The following is a 12,342-nucleotide window of genomic DNA, read 5'->3' as shown; positions in this document are numbered from 1 at the left end:
TTATCACCATTTTGTAGGGTTTGTAGGCTGTAGGGCAAACCCAGCCTTTTCAAGAGGAATATCTAAGGCATATTTCACAAAAGCACTCATTCTGAGCCACTCCATTATTCCATTCAAGTGAAAGCGATTTGCCACCTGTAGAAGTGCGTACAGGGGAACTTAATACACAAGACGTTGCTATTACCTGTGCGATGAGAGAAACACAGGTCTCTCCTGGTAATGCGGCACATCTGATTTTAGCTAAAGGCTTAAGTTGTAGTCATGTGAAAACCAAAGAACCAAATGCTCTGAGCATGAAGTTGCCTATTTTATTCCAGTTCAAATGCTGTTCCTTGCCCTACAAGTAAGCACTCACAAACACCGCCATACTTACAGAACACTGTGTCGAGTGCCTTCACCAAGTTTTCTGAAGGAGAGAAACATGCACTGAATTTCCCGCTAAGCCTCACGCCATTTTTGTTGTCATCTTCTGTAGCAGACATAAATGGACTTACCTGAACAGACATAGTTAAAGTGGATGAACAAGTTGGCAAACCTGAAACTGATGTGCAGTCCAGAGGATATGAAAAGCTTGTTGATGAAATCAGAGCAATTGGAGGAAAACTGAGGTGCTTACTGAATGAGAGCAAAGGATCACGACACTATCAGAAATGCCAGCTGAAGATATACCCACCATTGTATCCCTCGAAAAGCCCAAACTCCTAAGGCCAGATAGACAGAGATGGTTTAAAACTTGTCTTCTATGGTATGCTTCCTTTCTTTGGACCATTAACCAACGTACATCTCGCGGCTCTGCTGAGTAAGCCTTCCCAGAGTGGAAGAACTGAATTAATTATATATTTCTTAATACCTTGTATCCACTCTCTAACGAAAATTACAGGCAAATGCGAAGAACCTGTTATAACTTCTTCTCCAAAGTTGTTTAAATCCCTATTTATTTTATTACAAAAAATCAATATAATTTCAAAAATGGCCCAACTACCCACTTCGCTAACATTCCCCACAACCGAGCACTGCAATTGGTGGTCAAATGTTATATTTTCAGGCATTAATATTTACTATCACTCCAGTGCCAAAATGAGAGGAGAAAGAGCTGAATAACCTCCATAGTGATTAATTTAGTTAATGATATAGCCTTTTAATCTGTTAATGAATTGTACAAAGTGTTCTAATTTTATGAATTAGTGCATTATTTGAAATGGCTCAGAAACTTCTTTAGGCAAAAGTACTTTAGCCTGAGAAGGTCTCCAAATTATTTGGTTTCCTTTTGCCTGTGGTTGTATCTTCTGTATAGCATATGAAAAATCACAAATCCCTATTATTTTGGTTTTATGTCCTGCCTGAATTATTAAAGCTTTTATAAAACCAGGGAGATAACATGTTTTTAAACTGCAGGAGGAAAATCCAATAAATTTGAAGATGGCAATGGAAGAAATACATTTCTGTGCGAAACAGGTAAGGACACACACGCAAAATTATTTCTGAGACTTTTGCTCTCTGCAAATATTTTCAATAAGGGATGTGACGATTTTAAAACAAGCTAATGCAATCTCTTCTGGCAAAGGCTGTCCTTGAAAGCCTATCCTTAGAAGTGAAATTCTTACCCTATGTTCACTTGCTGGCCTCACAGTGTTTGTGAACGTAAAGGCTCCCCAAGCTAATTTTGAGAATTCAAAACCTGGCCATGTTTTTTATTTTTCTAATTTTTATACCCATTCAGAAGCTTCATCCACTGTGAAATATTTACACAGCTGTCAGAGACTTCCAGGCACAAGGGCCAGAACAGCATGAAACAAGTTTTAAAAGATTCCAACCTGGCAGAAAAGAGTTTTTTGGAGCATGGAGACTGAGGAATGTGGCTCCCGGCCACTTTCCAAGACTGTGGCATGATATGCCAGCTATTCCTCTGGGCCGCAGAGGAGAGAAGCAAGAGTACGGTTATGCTAGGATTGATTGTTGTGGCACTGAACGCTGCTGAGACGTGCTGGGAGCTGGAAACAAGATGCTCCAGTGTTTGCAAAAGGAGTTTTTTGCAGGGATGGTGAAAGGGCGAGACGCAATCTGCTCTTGCTGGTCCTGCCATGCCACCCATTGCAGCATCCACCCTCCCAGTCCCACGACACCTGTGCGATGTGGTTGACATTCTTCATTCAAGCCAGGCTTGTTCTACCTTGTTTTCAAACCACCTTCTGTAAGAGCCGTCTGTATTTTGCCCATGGCTCCTTTGGCTCCAGGACAGTCCAGAACTGGGAGGACCTCAAGCACAGCCTAAGTCCTGTTTAGCATGAGATCTCTGCCACATCACGTGGAAACACATGGTCCAGAACATGAGTTCATCTTCTCTGCTCAAGAAAACAGAAGCCCGGGAGGTTACTGTGTGAAGAAAAGTTTGTACACTGCAGCACGCTGAGGCGAACCTGAAGGCTTAGCAAAGCAGAAGCAAGCTTTTCCTATTACTGTCACTGGAAGAGATACTGTTCTTCACCTCTCCAGCCAACACCAACACCTGACACTTTCGGAAAGCTGGATCTTAAGTGTTGAACACGCAGACTCCTTTATTATTCTTAGCTCTAGGGCATGAAGTCCCTGTGAATCCAGGCTATTGCCTGAACAACTTAATTAGTGTTTCTGACCTTAGAATCTACCAGAGCTAACTTACCCCTGGCTCAAAAAAGAGAGAGAAAAGGGGAACATGTCCTAAATCTCCAGAAGCAAATTCGTTGACATTTTTTCCTAGTCTAATGGAGTCGTGAGCCATTTAGAGACAACACACTTCTTTTTCAGTGAGTGATAATATCAACCCTAAGGTATTTCAATTTCCATGGAGAAGTAAAGGTATGACAACAGCCAGGGTGGAACAGACCTATTGAAATCTGAAAAATGCCATTTATCACTGATTAAACTGATAGAAGAGTACAAAGATTGTTTTTAAACTATTTCCTATAGTATTTGCTTTCCCATATTGCCTAATTCATGGTTATATGCCTAATGACACAAAGCATAGAAAATCATCCTTGTCTTACAAAAAGAAGGTAAAAGTAAAAACCTGATGCCTGGAAGCTGCTGATGTTGTGGTGTATGAGTGCTATTAAAACATATTTTACTAAAAGGATTTTAGCTGGCTTCCAGCATGATAAAATACCTTGCTTTTATTGCAAAGCATTAATGTTTCCAATTACCCATCCCTCCATCACAACATTTTATACCTGCTAGGCCTGAATAATGACACCCGGTTACCAATTTTTTGCAATTAAAATTTTCTGTAGTGATGCCAGTGGTATTAATTGTACCAGTATAAGTTTTCTAAATTCTGCTTTCCCTTACAGCAATGTAACCCAAATAAAAGGATAGTGAAGCAATACAGCTCACGGAGACACACTGCCTCAACCTTTTGGAGATGTGCTTTATTCATTTTACACCCTGGATTTTGACAGGTGCAGGTTCTGTGCTCAGCGTTTGGAGGCTCCACTGTGGTCTATATTAGGGGCAGCTCTGAACCTACTTTGAGCCTGCAAAGTGGGCAAATGTGTAAGCAAAGAAGTTCTGTACCTCTGCCTTCTCCAGAAGAGGGGCAAAATTGTGGATTGGGGGCGGGAGGAGGAAGGCAGTGTTGTCACCCAGCCAGTTGTGCTGCCCATCAAAACACCCACTTGCTCTTTTTCAAGTCTTTTGGCAAAAAAAGTAGATCATGGTGTAAAGGAAGCAGTCCTTGCTGAATCTAAACACAAAACCAGTGATCTGTCTGATATTTGTAGAGTAAATAAATGTATTACCCTATGAGTTGATCTTTGTTTTGTTCCACAAGGGTGGGAGGAACATTAGAGACGATGACTTGCATATCCAACTGATTGACCACAGAGACCTGGAAACAAAAGAGTGAAATTCAATTGGCACTCCCATGCATAACATCCTCCCCATACAAAAAAGAATAGAGTAATTACTTCCTGCCTTCACAGCCATGCCCTGATGTACGGATTTCTCATTTTAATTCCAAATAAGAGAGCTGGGAAATCTTGCTTTGCTTGGCAGCCAAAACCAATAAACAGCAGGCAAAGATCTAACTAGAACTGTAATTGCAAGACTGCATCAGAATTATAGCTTTTTAAGGCAGGGACTACGAGACCTGTTCTTCGTAGACTTCACATACAGAATCATGGATCTCCCACATGCCGTATTCAAAATCACTTATGAGCATTTTATTATTTTTGATGACTTGACAGGAAAATCCAACCTTGGAAATATGCAGCTTGCACCAATGTAAATGCAAATAGCAGATTAATTCAACTAAACCAATGATACTTCTTTAGAAAACTCACAAAGGAAACTGTTCATCTATTTTGAAGTTACCTGTGTGAGTTATTCTAATATCTGATATTTTTTTTTTTTTAGCTTCTCCCTCTATATGGCATAAAACTGTGCATAACCACATGCATTTTACAATTGCACTTATTTAGAAGGACAGGAAAAATGCCTCTTTAATACGCTCAATACTTGTGTGCTTTATTCAGGGTTCCCAGGAAAGAACCGACTGACCTCAGAACAAATCTCTCACATTAGCATTTTCTGCTACAAAAGCAATGTAACTCTTCTCTTTCTCAACGGCATGGTGGACGGTCAGCGTGCAGAACGCACTACACGCACGCATGAAATTCAGCAGATCTGGCAAACTCTACTTCACATCTGATCTAGTCTCCTCAAGCTATTTTTATCGCAAGAAAAGACTGCCTTCCAGTAGAATGACTGCGTGCTTTTTCCTCCCTTTTAAATATTTTTGCATTTTGTAATAGCTTTCTCTTTGCTAGCACAGCCAGCTTCCCCTTAGGTTGTGAAAGGAACAGTTACTTCCCATACTGGTGGAGAAAAGAAAACATTCCTTAAAACTTGGCTCATACCCATACAGGCAGGAGAGCAAACATTACACTCCAAATCACCTCCCTAGAGAGGATTCTGGAGGTAAGTTTGGAAACACAGGACAACTTTAAACCTGGTAATTTTAAAAATTGGAGTTAGCTGATTCAATTCTGAAAGAACAAAACAACCCGTTTTTCAAAAGGGAAGTCTGAGCCCTGTAAGCACTTCAGCAGACAAGCCATAATACACTTTCACATCAAACACTGATTCACCAGCTTTGAAGCTTAAATCAACCTGAATTATTTAAATGTTCTTGAAATGTCATCAGATGCACTGATCAGCACGTTCAGACTTCTGTGTAAGAAAAACAGAATTATAATGAACTCAAAACAAATTTTGGACTATGATCATTGAAAGGAACTCTAAAGCAGTGAACAGTTTAATAGAATTAACTACATTAGCCAATTCAAGCAACCACTGTGCACCTATGTACCGAGTACTGCATAAATGCAACGGTTAAAAAAGGCATTAGTTCCTTTGATATTCAAGGAATCACAATTATGACTACTTGTTCGTATATAAAAATATGAATAAACACACATTCCTGACAAGCTATAGTAGAACATGGGTGTTGAACAACAACAAAAAAATCAAGAAAAAGTTAAGGTTCCTATAGTAACAATAACTTGCTTGCTATCCAAATTTGTAAAGGCTTTCGTTTTTCAATTATTAAAAGTAGCATTAGGTTGAGGAACTAAGTCTGGTTTAACTCCATTGTAAGAAAAGCTGTGGGGAGAAACTGTTCCCTTTCACTTGAGGCGAAATGGAAGCATGCTGGGAGCAGAGGTGGCAGGTGTGGGGAAGCAAAGGCTCTTCCCGAGGCACCACTAGACAGTGCTCCACTCTCTGGAAGCTTTTTGGGGTGCAGTTACCAGGGATCCTCTGACCCATCATTCCTTAGAAAGTTTTTGCTACTTCCAGTCTACTGAGCAAAAATACAGCCAGGTCCTGTGATGCTAAATAGCAGGCACTAGCCTAAATTATAGGGGTGGAAGCCTGCATGTTCAGATGTCTCATGTCCATAATTATCTGAAGAATACATTGCTGAGAATCAGGCAAACTCCAGGTTAAATTAAATAAGTAGCACAACAAACTGGAAGTTTGCAGCAGAGGCAGGGAAAGCGTATAACTGTTGATAACCACTAGCCCAAAAGTGATAGCCCTTTGATGCCATGCTTCATTCACTAGGCACTTTCCAATTCTTAAATTAATCAAGGCAGAGCCTACAAACAGTCTCGGTCATTATATGGCACCAATGGATTCCTGAGAGTAGCTTCTACTGACAGCTGAATGAGGAAGGGGCCTTGGGACCCCCCCAACCCCCGACAAATATTGGATTACAGATTATATCATATGGATATTCACTGTCCACACTTAGTACTTCTAAGTGCTTACTTGCAGCAAACATTTTAAGATGCAGTTCCTTATTTGTTTCATTTGTCTTACAGAGGCTAAAAAGGGAAATTCTGTCACACGGAACCAAACTGTAGATCCACAGATGTTTAACTTGAGCCATCCTGCCAGTCCCAGCCAGCAGAAACAGACTGGCATCCTTCACGTGGACTGTCCCCTACAGAAGATGACCTTTTACCAGTGGGTCTGGCAGCTTACGTGGCTCACAGAGCTGTGCCAGGGCTCTGAGGAAGCACCCTGGCCCCAGTTCTGGAGGACACCTTGCTCTGCTCAAATTCTTCGCAGTACTGACCCTCTGGTGTCGCCCCACCTCTTCTCTCTACGCCTCCTCCCAAGGCAATCCTGTCTTCTTCCCCCACACCTCACTCTTATGCATGTGAGAAAATTCCCTTCCCTTATCTAGGTGCGCTCCTTAGGCTTGTACTGAAAGGAATTAACACCTCCCAGTCTGAGCACCTGACCCCACAGTGACAGCAGATAAGTTTTGTTTGAATTATGAAGCCCGGGAACAGCTTAGTCTAGTTAGAAAGGCTCGTCACATATGGATCATGCCCAGTGTAATCCCAGACTTTCATGGCGGGATGGTACCAGTCTGTAATTGTATCTACAGCTGCTCTATGCTTTCATGCCTTGCTCAAAAACACTGTACCAGAGCGCTCATCACTCACTCAGACAACCTAAAGATACCTCTATAAATTAATGAGACATACTCCACTTTCTAATTTTAATGTCGATACCTTCTGGCTATATTTTAATATACTATTACTGCATAAATTGCATGAGAATGCCCTATCATTTTGGGAGGTCAAGCATGAGGACATCAGACATTATGTTTATTTGCTGAATTCCCGCATAACTCAATATACCAAGTATTATGGCTATCATCTGTATCACTTGACAGTGTTCCCATGAACTAGATAATGCACTTCATCCCTATGACATTATGCTAATATTAATCCAATCCATCAAGTCATACAGGCTTTAAAGAAATTTAGCTTTGATGGTTTCTGTGACTGGACTAAGTCAATGTACTTTACTCAGCACAAAGACACGAGCTCAAGGCCTGAAGCTGGTACCGTTTGGGCAATGTTGCTTCCCTCAGACTTAAAGTACAGCCTCAGCCCAAAATTATTCCTTGTGTCTCCCTTCCAGACACGAACAACTAAGACATGGCAACCTCGGCCCTCAGCTGACTTCTCGCTTTCAGACACCCTTTGCTCAGATATTTGCCTGCACCGCAAGCCACATACACCAGACCTAACTCCGACCCAGAAGCTATGTACTTATGTTAACACAGAGCACAGCCCCAGCCAGCAAGCTTTCAGCTTGGCTTATTAACTGGGACTTAATGCCATGCTAACCCTGCTTCACAACTTTGATACAGGCGCTGGCTGCACCTTGCTGGCTTAGAGACTAGGTGGAGATGATCTGTGTCCCACCACGCTGATGTGACATGCATTATACTTGTAACGGACAAAACCAGCATTTTTATTGCTGCCATCTGGGTCCAGAAGACCCAGTACATTACTTAGGTCCATGTTTAATGCAAACAATTAGAATCTAAATCGAACCATTAACATTGGCTCATTGAATAAATAGAATATTGAAAGTCATGACTAGCGTGATAACTGAGACAGGTACGTCTACCATGAAACATGACCACATTTCAGAAGGTCATAAAAGCTTTTGGTTTAAAAAAAAAAAAAAAGCTTTATTTCAGTGACTTAAAAAGTACACCCAGTTTAACGGTCTTCCTATAGGTCTGCCTGGAATTAAACTTTATGTAGTGTTAGAATTTCCTTAGGAATTATTCCATAAAGATAATGCCTGGCTCATACTTACGAGTACTTCTGCTTTGCTGCTCAGTCCTTTTCCATAGTTGTCAGTTGCAATGACCTGAAACTTGAAATAGGATCTTCTCATATTTTTGAACAGCATAGCAGTTTTTATTAGCCCTGTGTAAGCTTCAATCACAAAACCTTCTTTACCATCCTTGATTGGAGGAATGATTAGTCTGTATTGCATGGCACTGTAATTCCCCGTGTCTTTATCATCAGCCTAATAGGAAAAAGAAAACAAGCAGAGGCAAATAAAGTAAATATGCATGCAAAGAATCATTAACCTTGTCCTTTAAATAAAGTTGCATATTGGTCCAGCACATTTCTTCCACTCTGACGTTTAAAACATTAGATCCTGGAGAGCAGATATCGCTATTACTTTAAATGGTTCATTTAACTTTGCTGCACACAAGTTTTGCTTTTCCAGCAATTTCTTCCTCCTGCACTGGCACTAAACTGGAAAAAAAAAAAAGGAAAAAAGAAATAAAATATAAATGGACTTTTCAAGTCTGCAACAAACTGAACAGGTAGGAACAGTTTAATTCTGAGAAACCTCCACTGCCAAATTCTTGTTGACAAATATTAATCATCAAAGAAAAAGAAAACCACAGCAACACACTCACAAACTTGCACAGTAAGAACATCCTCTTCTTACAGACATTCTGCACCCTCTCTGATTGAGCACATGTATTTTGGAAATAATTTTATCCTTTTTTATTGAACAAAAAAAAAAAAAAAAAAAAAAAAAGGATTGAGTGATTGAGCAGCATTCCTGCAGCGCTGCACATTGGACCCGATTACAGACCCAGTGCAGGACACGAAGCTGCCCTGGCATTCTCCCACTGCTGAACTTCTGCAGAAGTAGGACACAGGCCTGGCATCACTTAGGCTGCCCTGGGAGCTGTGTTATTTCTCCCACCTTGTGCCTGACAGCCCTGTGCAGCCTCGTTCTGGCCTCTCCAGACGTGCTCCTTTGCACACATCGAAAGGCAGCACCCATATTCAGATGGGAGTACTTTTGAGGGCCCTTATAATGCTTTCATGTGCTCCATCCAGGAGGGGGGCAATGAGATGGCAGCTAATTACTGCCTGTGCGTTTGCCCACACGTTAGACTTGGGCACAGCCTCAGCCTCTGGGGCACTCCAGCATCTATTAGCAGGCTTTTATCAAAATATTGGCACGACTTCTTAAGCCTGTGGCTTCAGCTAATGTTGGAGAAAAAACACCCCTAACTTCAAAAAGGTGCAGGTCTTTGTAAAATCCGTACTTCACCATGACTTGAAAACAAAACCAATAACCACAGTCTACTCAGGGTTTAGAGCAGCATGCAGAGCTGTTTACCACGGTACGCCGTTGCCCTTTAAAAAAACATTCTGTGCAAGGTCATTAAGCCTTCAACAGATGCTGTTAATCATGATTAATTGTTTCCTCACCATCAGTGAACCAGATCTATAAGGTGGAAACCTCTACTAACTCCTGTTTTTCTTTATTTTCTGATAATTTTCAGGGAATACCAGTGAGGAGATACAATAAGCAAGCCTATACAGCACAGTGATTGAATTGTGCCCATCAAGAGATACCCGTGCCAGACAAATGATCCAGGCACTCAAAAATGTATGTGCTTTCCCTTCTACTCTGACTGCTATCAGACCAGATGGAGTAGATATAACTATACAGTGCTTAAGCGATAACATCTGGGCAGGTTTAGCTAGAGGTAGCAAATGTGTTTCCACAGCACACCAACGTGCTGCCCAAAAGATGCCCTCCCTCAGTGACACTGGCTGCCACTCTTCACAGAGACAGAACTGTTTAAAATGGTCCTTGCATCCTTTGTAAATGTTTTATTTTCCTCTAAATTGACAAAGCTTTATCTGGCTTGACTACAAAAAAACCCCAAACTATAAAATGTGTTGAAGTGCTTTTGTTCTCTAGCTTTTAAAATCAAGATTACTACCTCTTGGGTGATCTCAAACCCCTTTATTTGCATTTTTAGGAAAGATGGGGAAGGCTAAAAGCTTTCTGAAATTAATCCCCTTATGTCAGTCAAAAGGTGAAGATATCGTCGCGCTTTTCCAGAGCACTCCTGCTATCCAACTGGCACGAACCAACCTACAACCCCAAAACATCACCGAGCCAGCAGACAGGAGCTTGACAGGTGCACTTTCAGGACTAGCCTCAACTTCAGGAAAATCGATTTAATTTACTGCCATATAAATAGATTTGGATGATAAGAAACAAAGACAAAAATTAAAACACCACCTCAGCTGTGCCTGGCCATGGGCTGTTGGAACCATTTGTGCCTGGCCCAGGGCAGCATCAGCCTCTCCTCACAGAGACCCCTCAGTCCCTGCCTAGGCACGGGCACCCCGTACACCTCTAAAAATCAAATATTTCTCTTCAAATACCTGTTCTTAACCAAGTACAAAGGAAATATTAAAATTATAACTAAAAGATTCCATGTGATTACTATCACTACTTAAAATACTCTTACTAAAGAGACACTTAATACTGGCACGATAACAGAAATAAAACAACCTTGAAAATATGCAAGTTGTTGGTTACCGAGGCATTCAAAGTAGCTTCTCTTGGTGCTTTTTGGACCAATTTTGCCTATGTGTTCTAGGAAAGCTTTATATCCTCTGTGTACTCAAAAAAGAGATCCGGAAGCCTCTGCCAGTAGTAGCGGGGTACGTTTGTACACGTACATTGGCACAACCCATCCAGAAGACGACTTACACGCTGCTTGAAATACAAGAAGGAAACCTCTTCGGAAATTACTTCATGGTGATGCAGAGCAGCTAACTTTTAAAAATAATCACTTTTTTGCCTCATCCTTAACAAATCACTGTATGCGTGCATCTAAGACCAGGCACGTACAGTTTGTACAGCATAGCTCAGTTTAAAGCCATGAACAACACAGGAAAGCTCAGTCTGGCAAAAAAACATGGCTAATCCACGCTTCACTTTGCATGTTGGTACCATGCTGGGGTAAAAAAAAAAGTAATTCCTGTAACCCAACACGGCGTGTGTTGTGGCACACGAGGCAATAAGGCACAGGTAGTAGAATCATCGAATGCTTTGGGTTGGAAGGCGCCTTTAGAGCCCATCTAGTCCAACCCCCCTGGCAGTGAGCAGGGACATCTTCAACTGGATCAGGTTGCTCAGAGCCCCGTCCAGCCTGACCTTGAATGTTTTTAGGGATGGGGAATAGAGCAATATCTTATCTGGCTCCTTCGGGGTCTTCACCGCGGCGAGACAGAATTTACAGTGACTGCCTGGCTAACTGTCAAAGGCTCTCTGGAGGTGCTCTGCGAGATGAGCACTACGCCCTTTCAATAAAAAGCCAATTTCTTTGTTAAAATGGATTTATTAGACTGGTTCAGCTGGGCCATAAGCCTATCATATTTTTAATATCAGCAAATTCTATTTCAATAGAAAGATACAACTTTTAATAGTAGCTTGTTTCAATAACAACAGAAAACAATTTCACCTTCAGTGTTTCACACATGTATATGTGTGCAACTAAGGACAAACCAAATCTGGATCCAAATTAGGGCATCAGTATTGCAGGTACAGACGTTATGTAAAGTCAGCCTTTCTGAGCAAACATCACACTAGTGTTGCTGCTTGAAGCAATGGTATGATAAGCCTTGCAGCTGAGTTTAACACATGAAACTCCAGTGAAAGAGGCATTTTGAAGTTTTAAGCATGCAGCCCCTAAAATCCTGCAGCTCAGATGCCCAAAGCTGGTAGACAGGCTATTCAGTTTTCTGAAGTTCTGAGAACTCAGTGGCACTCCAGAGAAATCAATGGCCACAAACTCATTACAGTTCAGGCTATTTCCATCCCAGACACCATCTACAAGCAGATAAGCAAAGCCAGGTGCAAAACAGCCTGAGGAACTTGGATAAAGCATCAGATTTCAATTTCAAATATTTTAACTGTGTTGTTTCCATTTTCTCCCTTTCCACCACTATTTATAGTTCAAGCAAACCTAATGCACTCTGTGCAACTTTCAGCTTTGCAGAACCACCAGAGAGAGCTTGTGAGCTGCTGACATTAACGTAGCAACTTTAATACAGAGTAAGGTGTTTGCTATTCTTGTAATTTGTCCTGAAGGTAAATATTTTTGACACTTCATTAGGAAGAGATATACGACATCTCAAGAGTTGCGTTAGG

The 12,342-nt window shown here is 41.3% G+C and overlaps 1 protein-coding gene across 5 annotated transcripts in view; it reads right to left on the bottom strand.

The window, feature by feature from the left end:
- The window catches only part of PCDH15 (protocadherin related 15), a 695,790-nt gene that overhangs the window by 41,104 nt on the left and 642,344 nt on the right, over positions 1 to 12,342 (bottom strand). For all 5 annotated transcript variants that reach the window (XM_075109425.1, XM_075109424.1, XM_075109422.1 and 2 more), the window contains 2 exons: positions 8,167 to 8,382; positions 3,774 to 3,862 (listed from right to left, as the gene is read on the bottom strand). In XM_075109425.1, the coding sequence (XP_074965526.1) occupies positions 3,774 to 3,862; positions 8,167 to 8,382 (305 nt within the window). The remainder of the gene's footprint in view (positions 1 to 3,773; positions 3,863 to 8,166; positions 8,383 to 12,342) is intronic.

This window comes from Phalacrocorax aristotelis, chromosome 14 (genome assembly GCF_949628215.1).
Source record: "Phalacrocorax aristotelis chromosome 14, bGulAri2.1, whole genome shotgun sequence".
Lineage (NCBI taxonomy): Eukaryota > Metazoa > Chordata > Aves > Suliformes > Phalacrocoracidae > Phalacrocorax > Phalacrocorax aristotelis.
The sequence above is the reverse complement of the archived record's forward strand: the minus strand, read 5'-3'. Positions and strand labels throughout refer to the sequence as shown.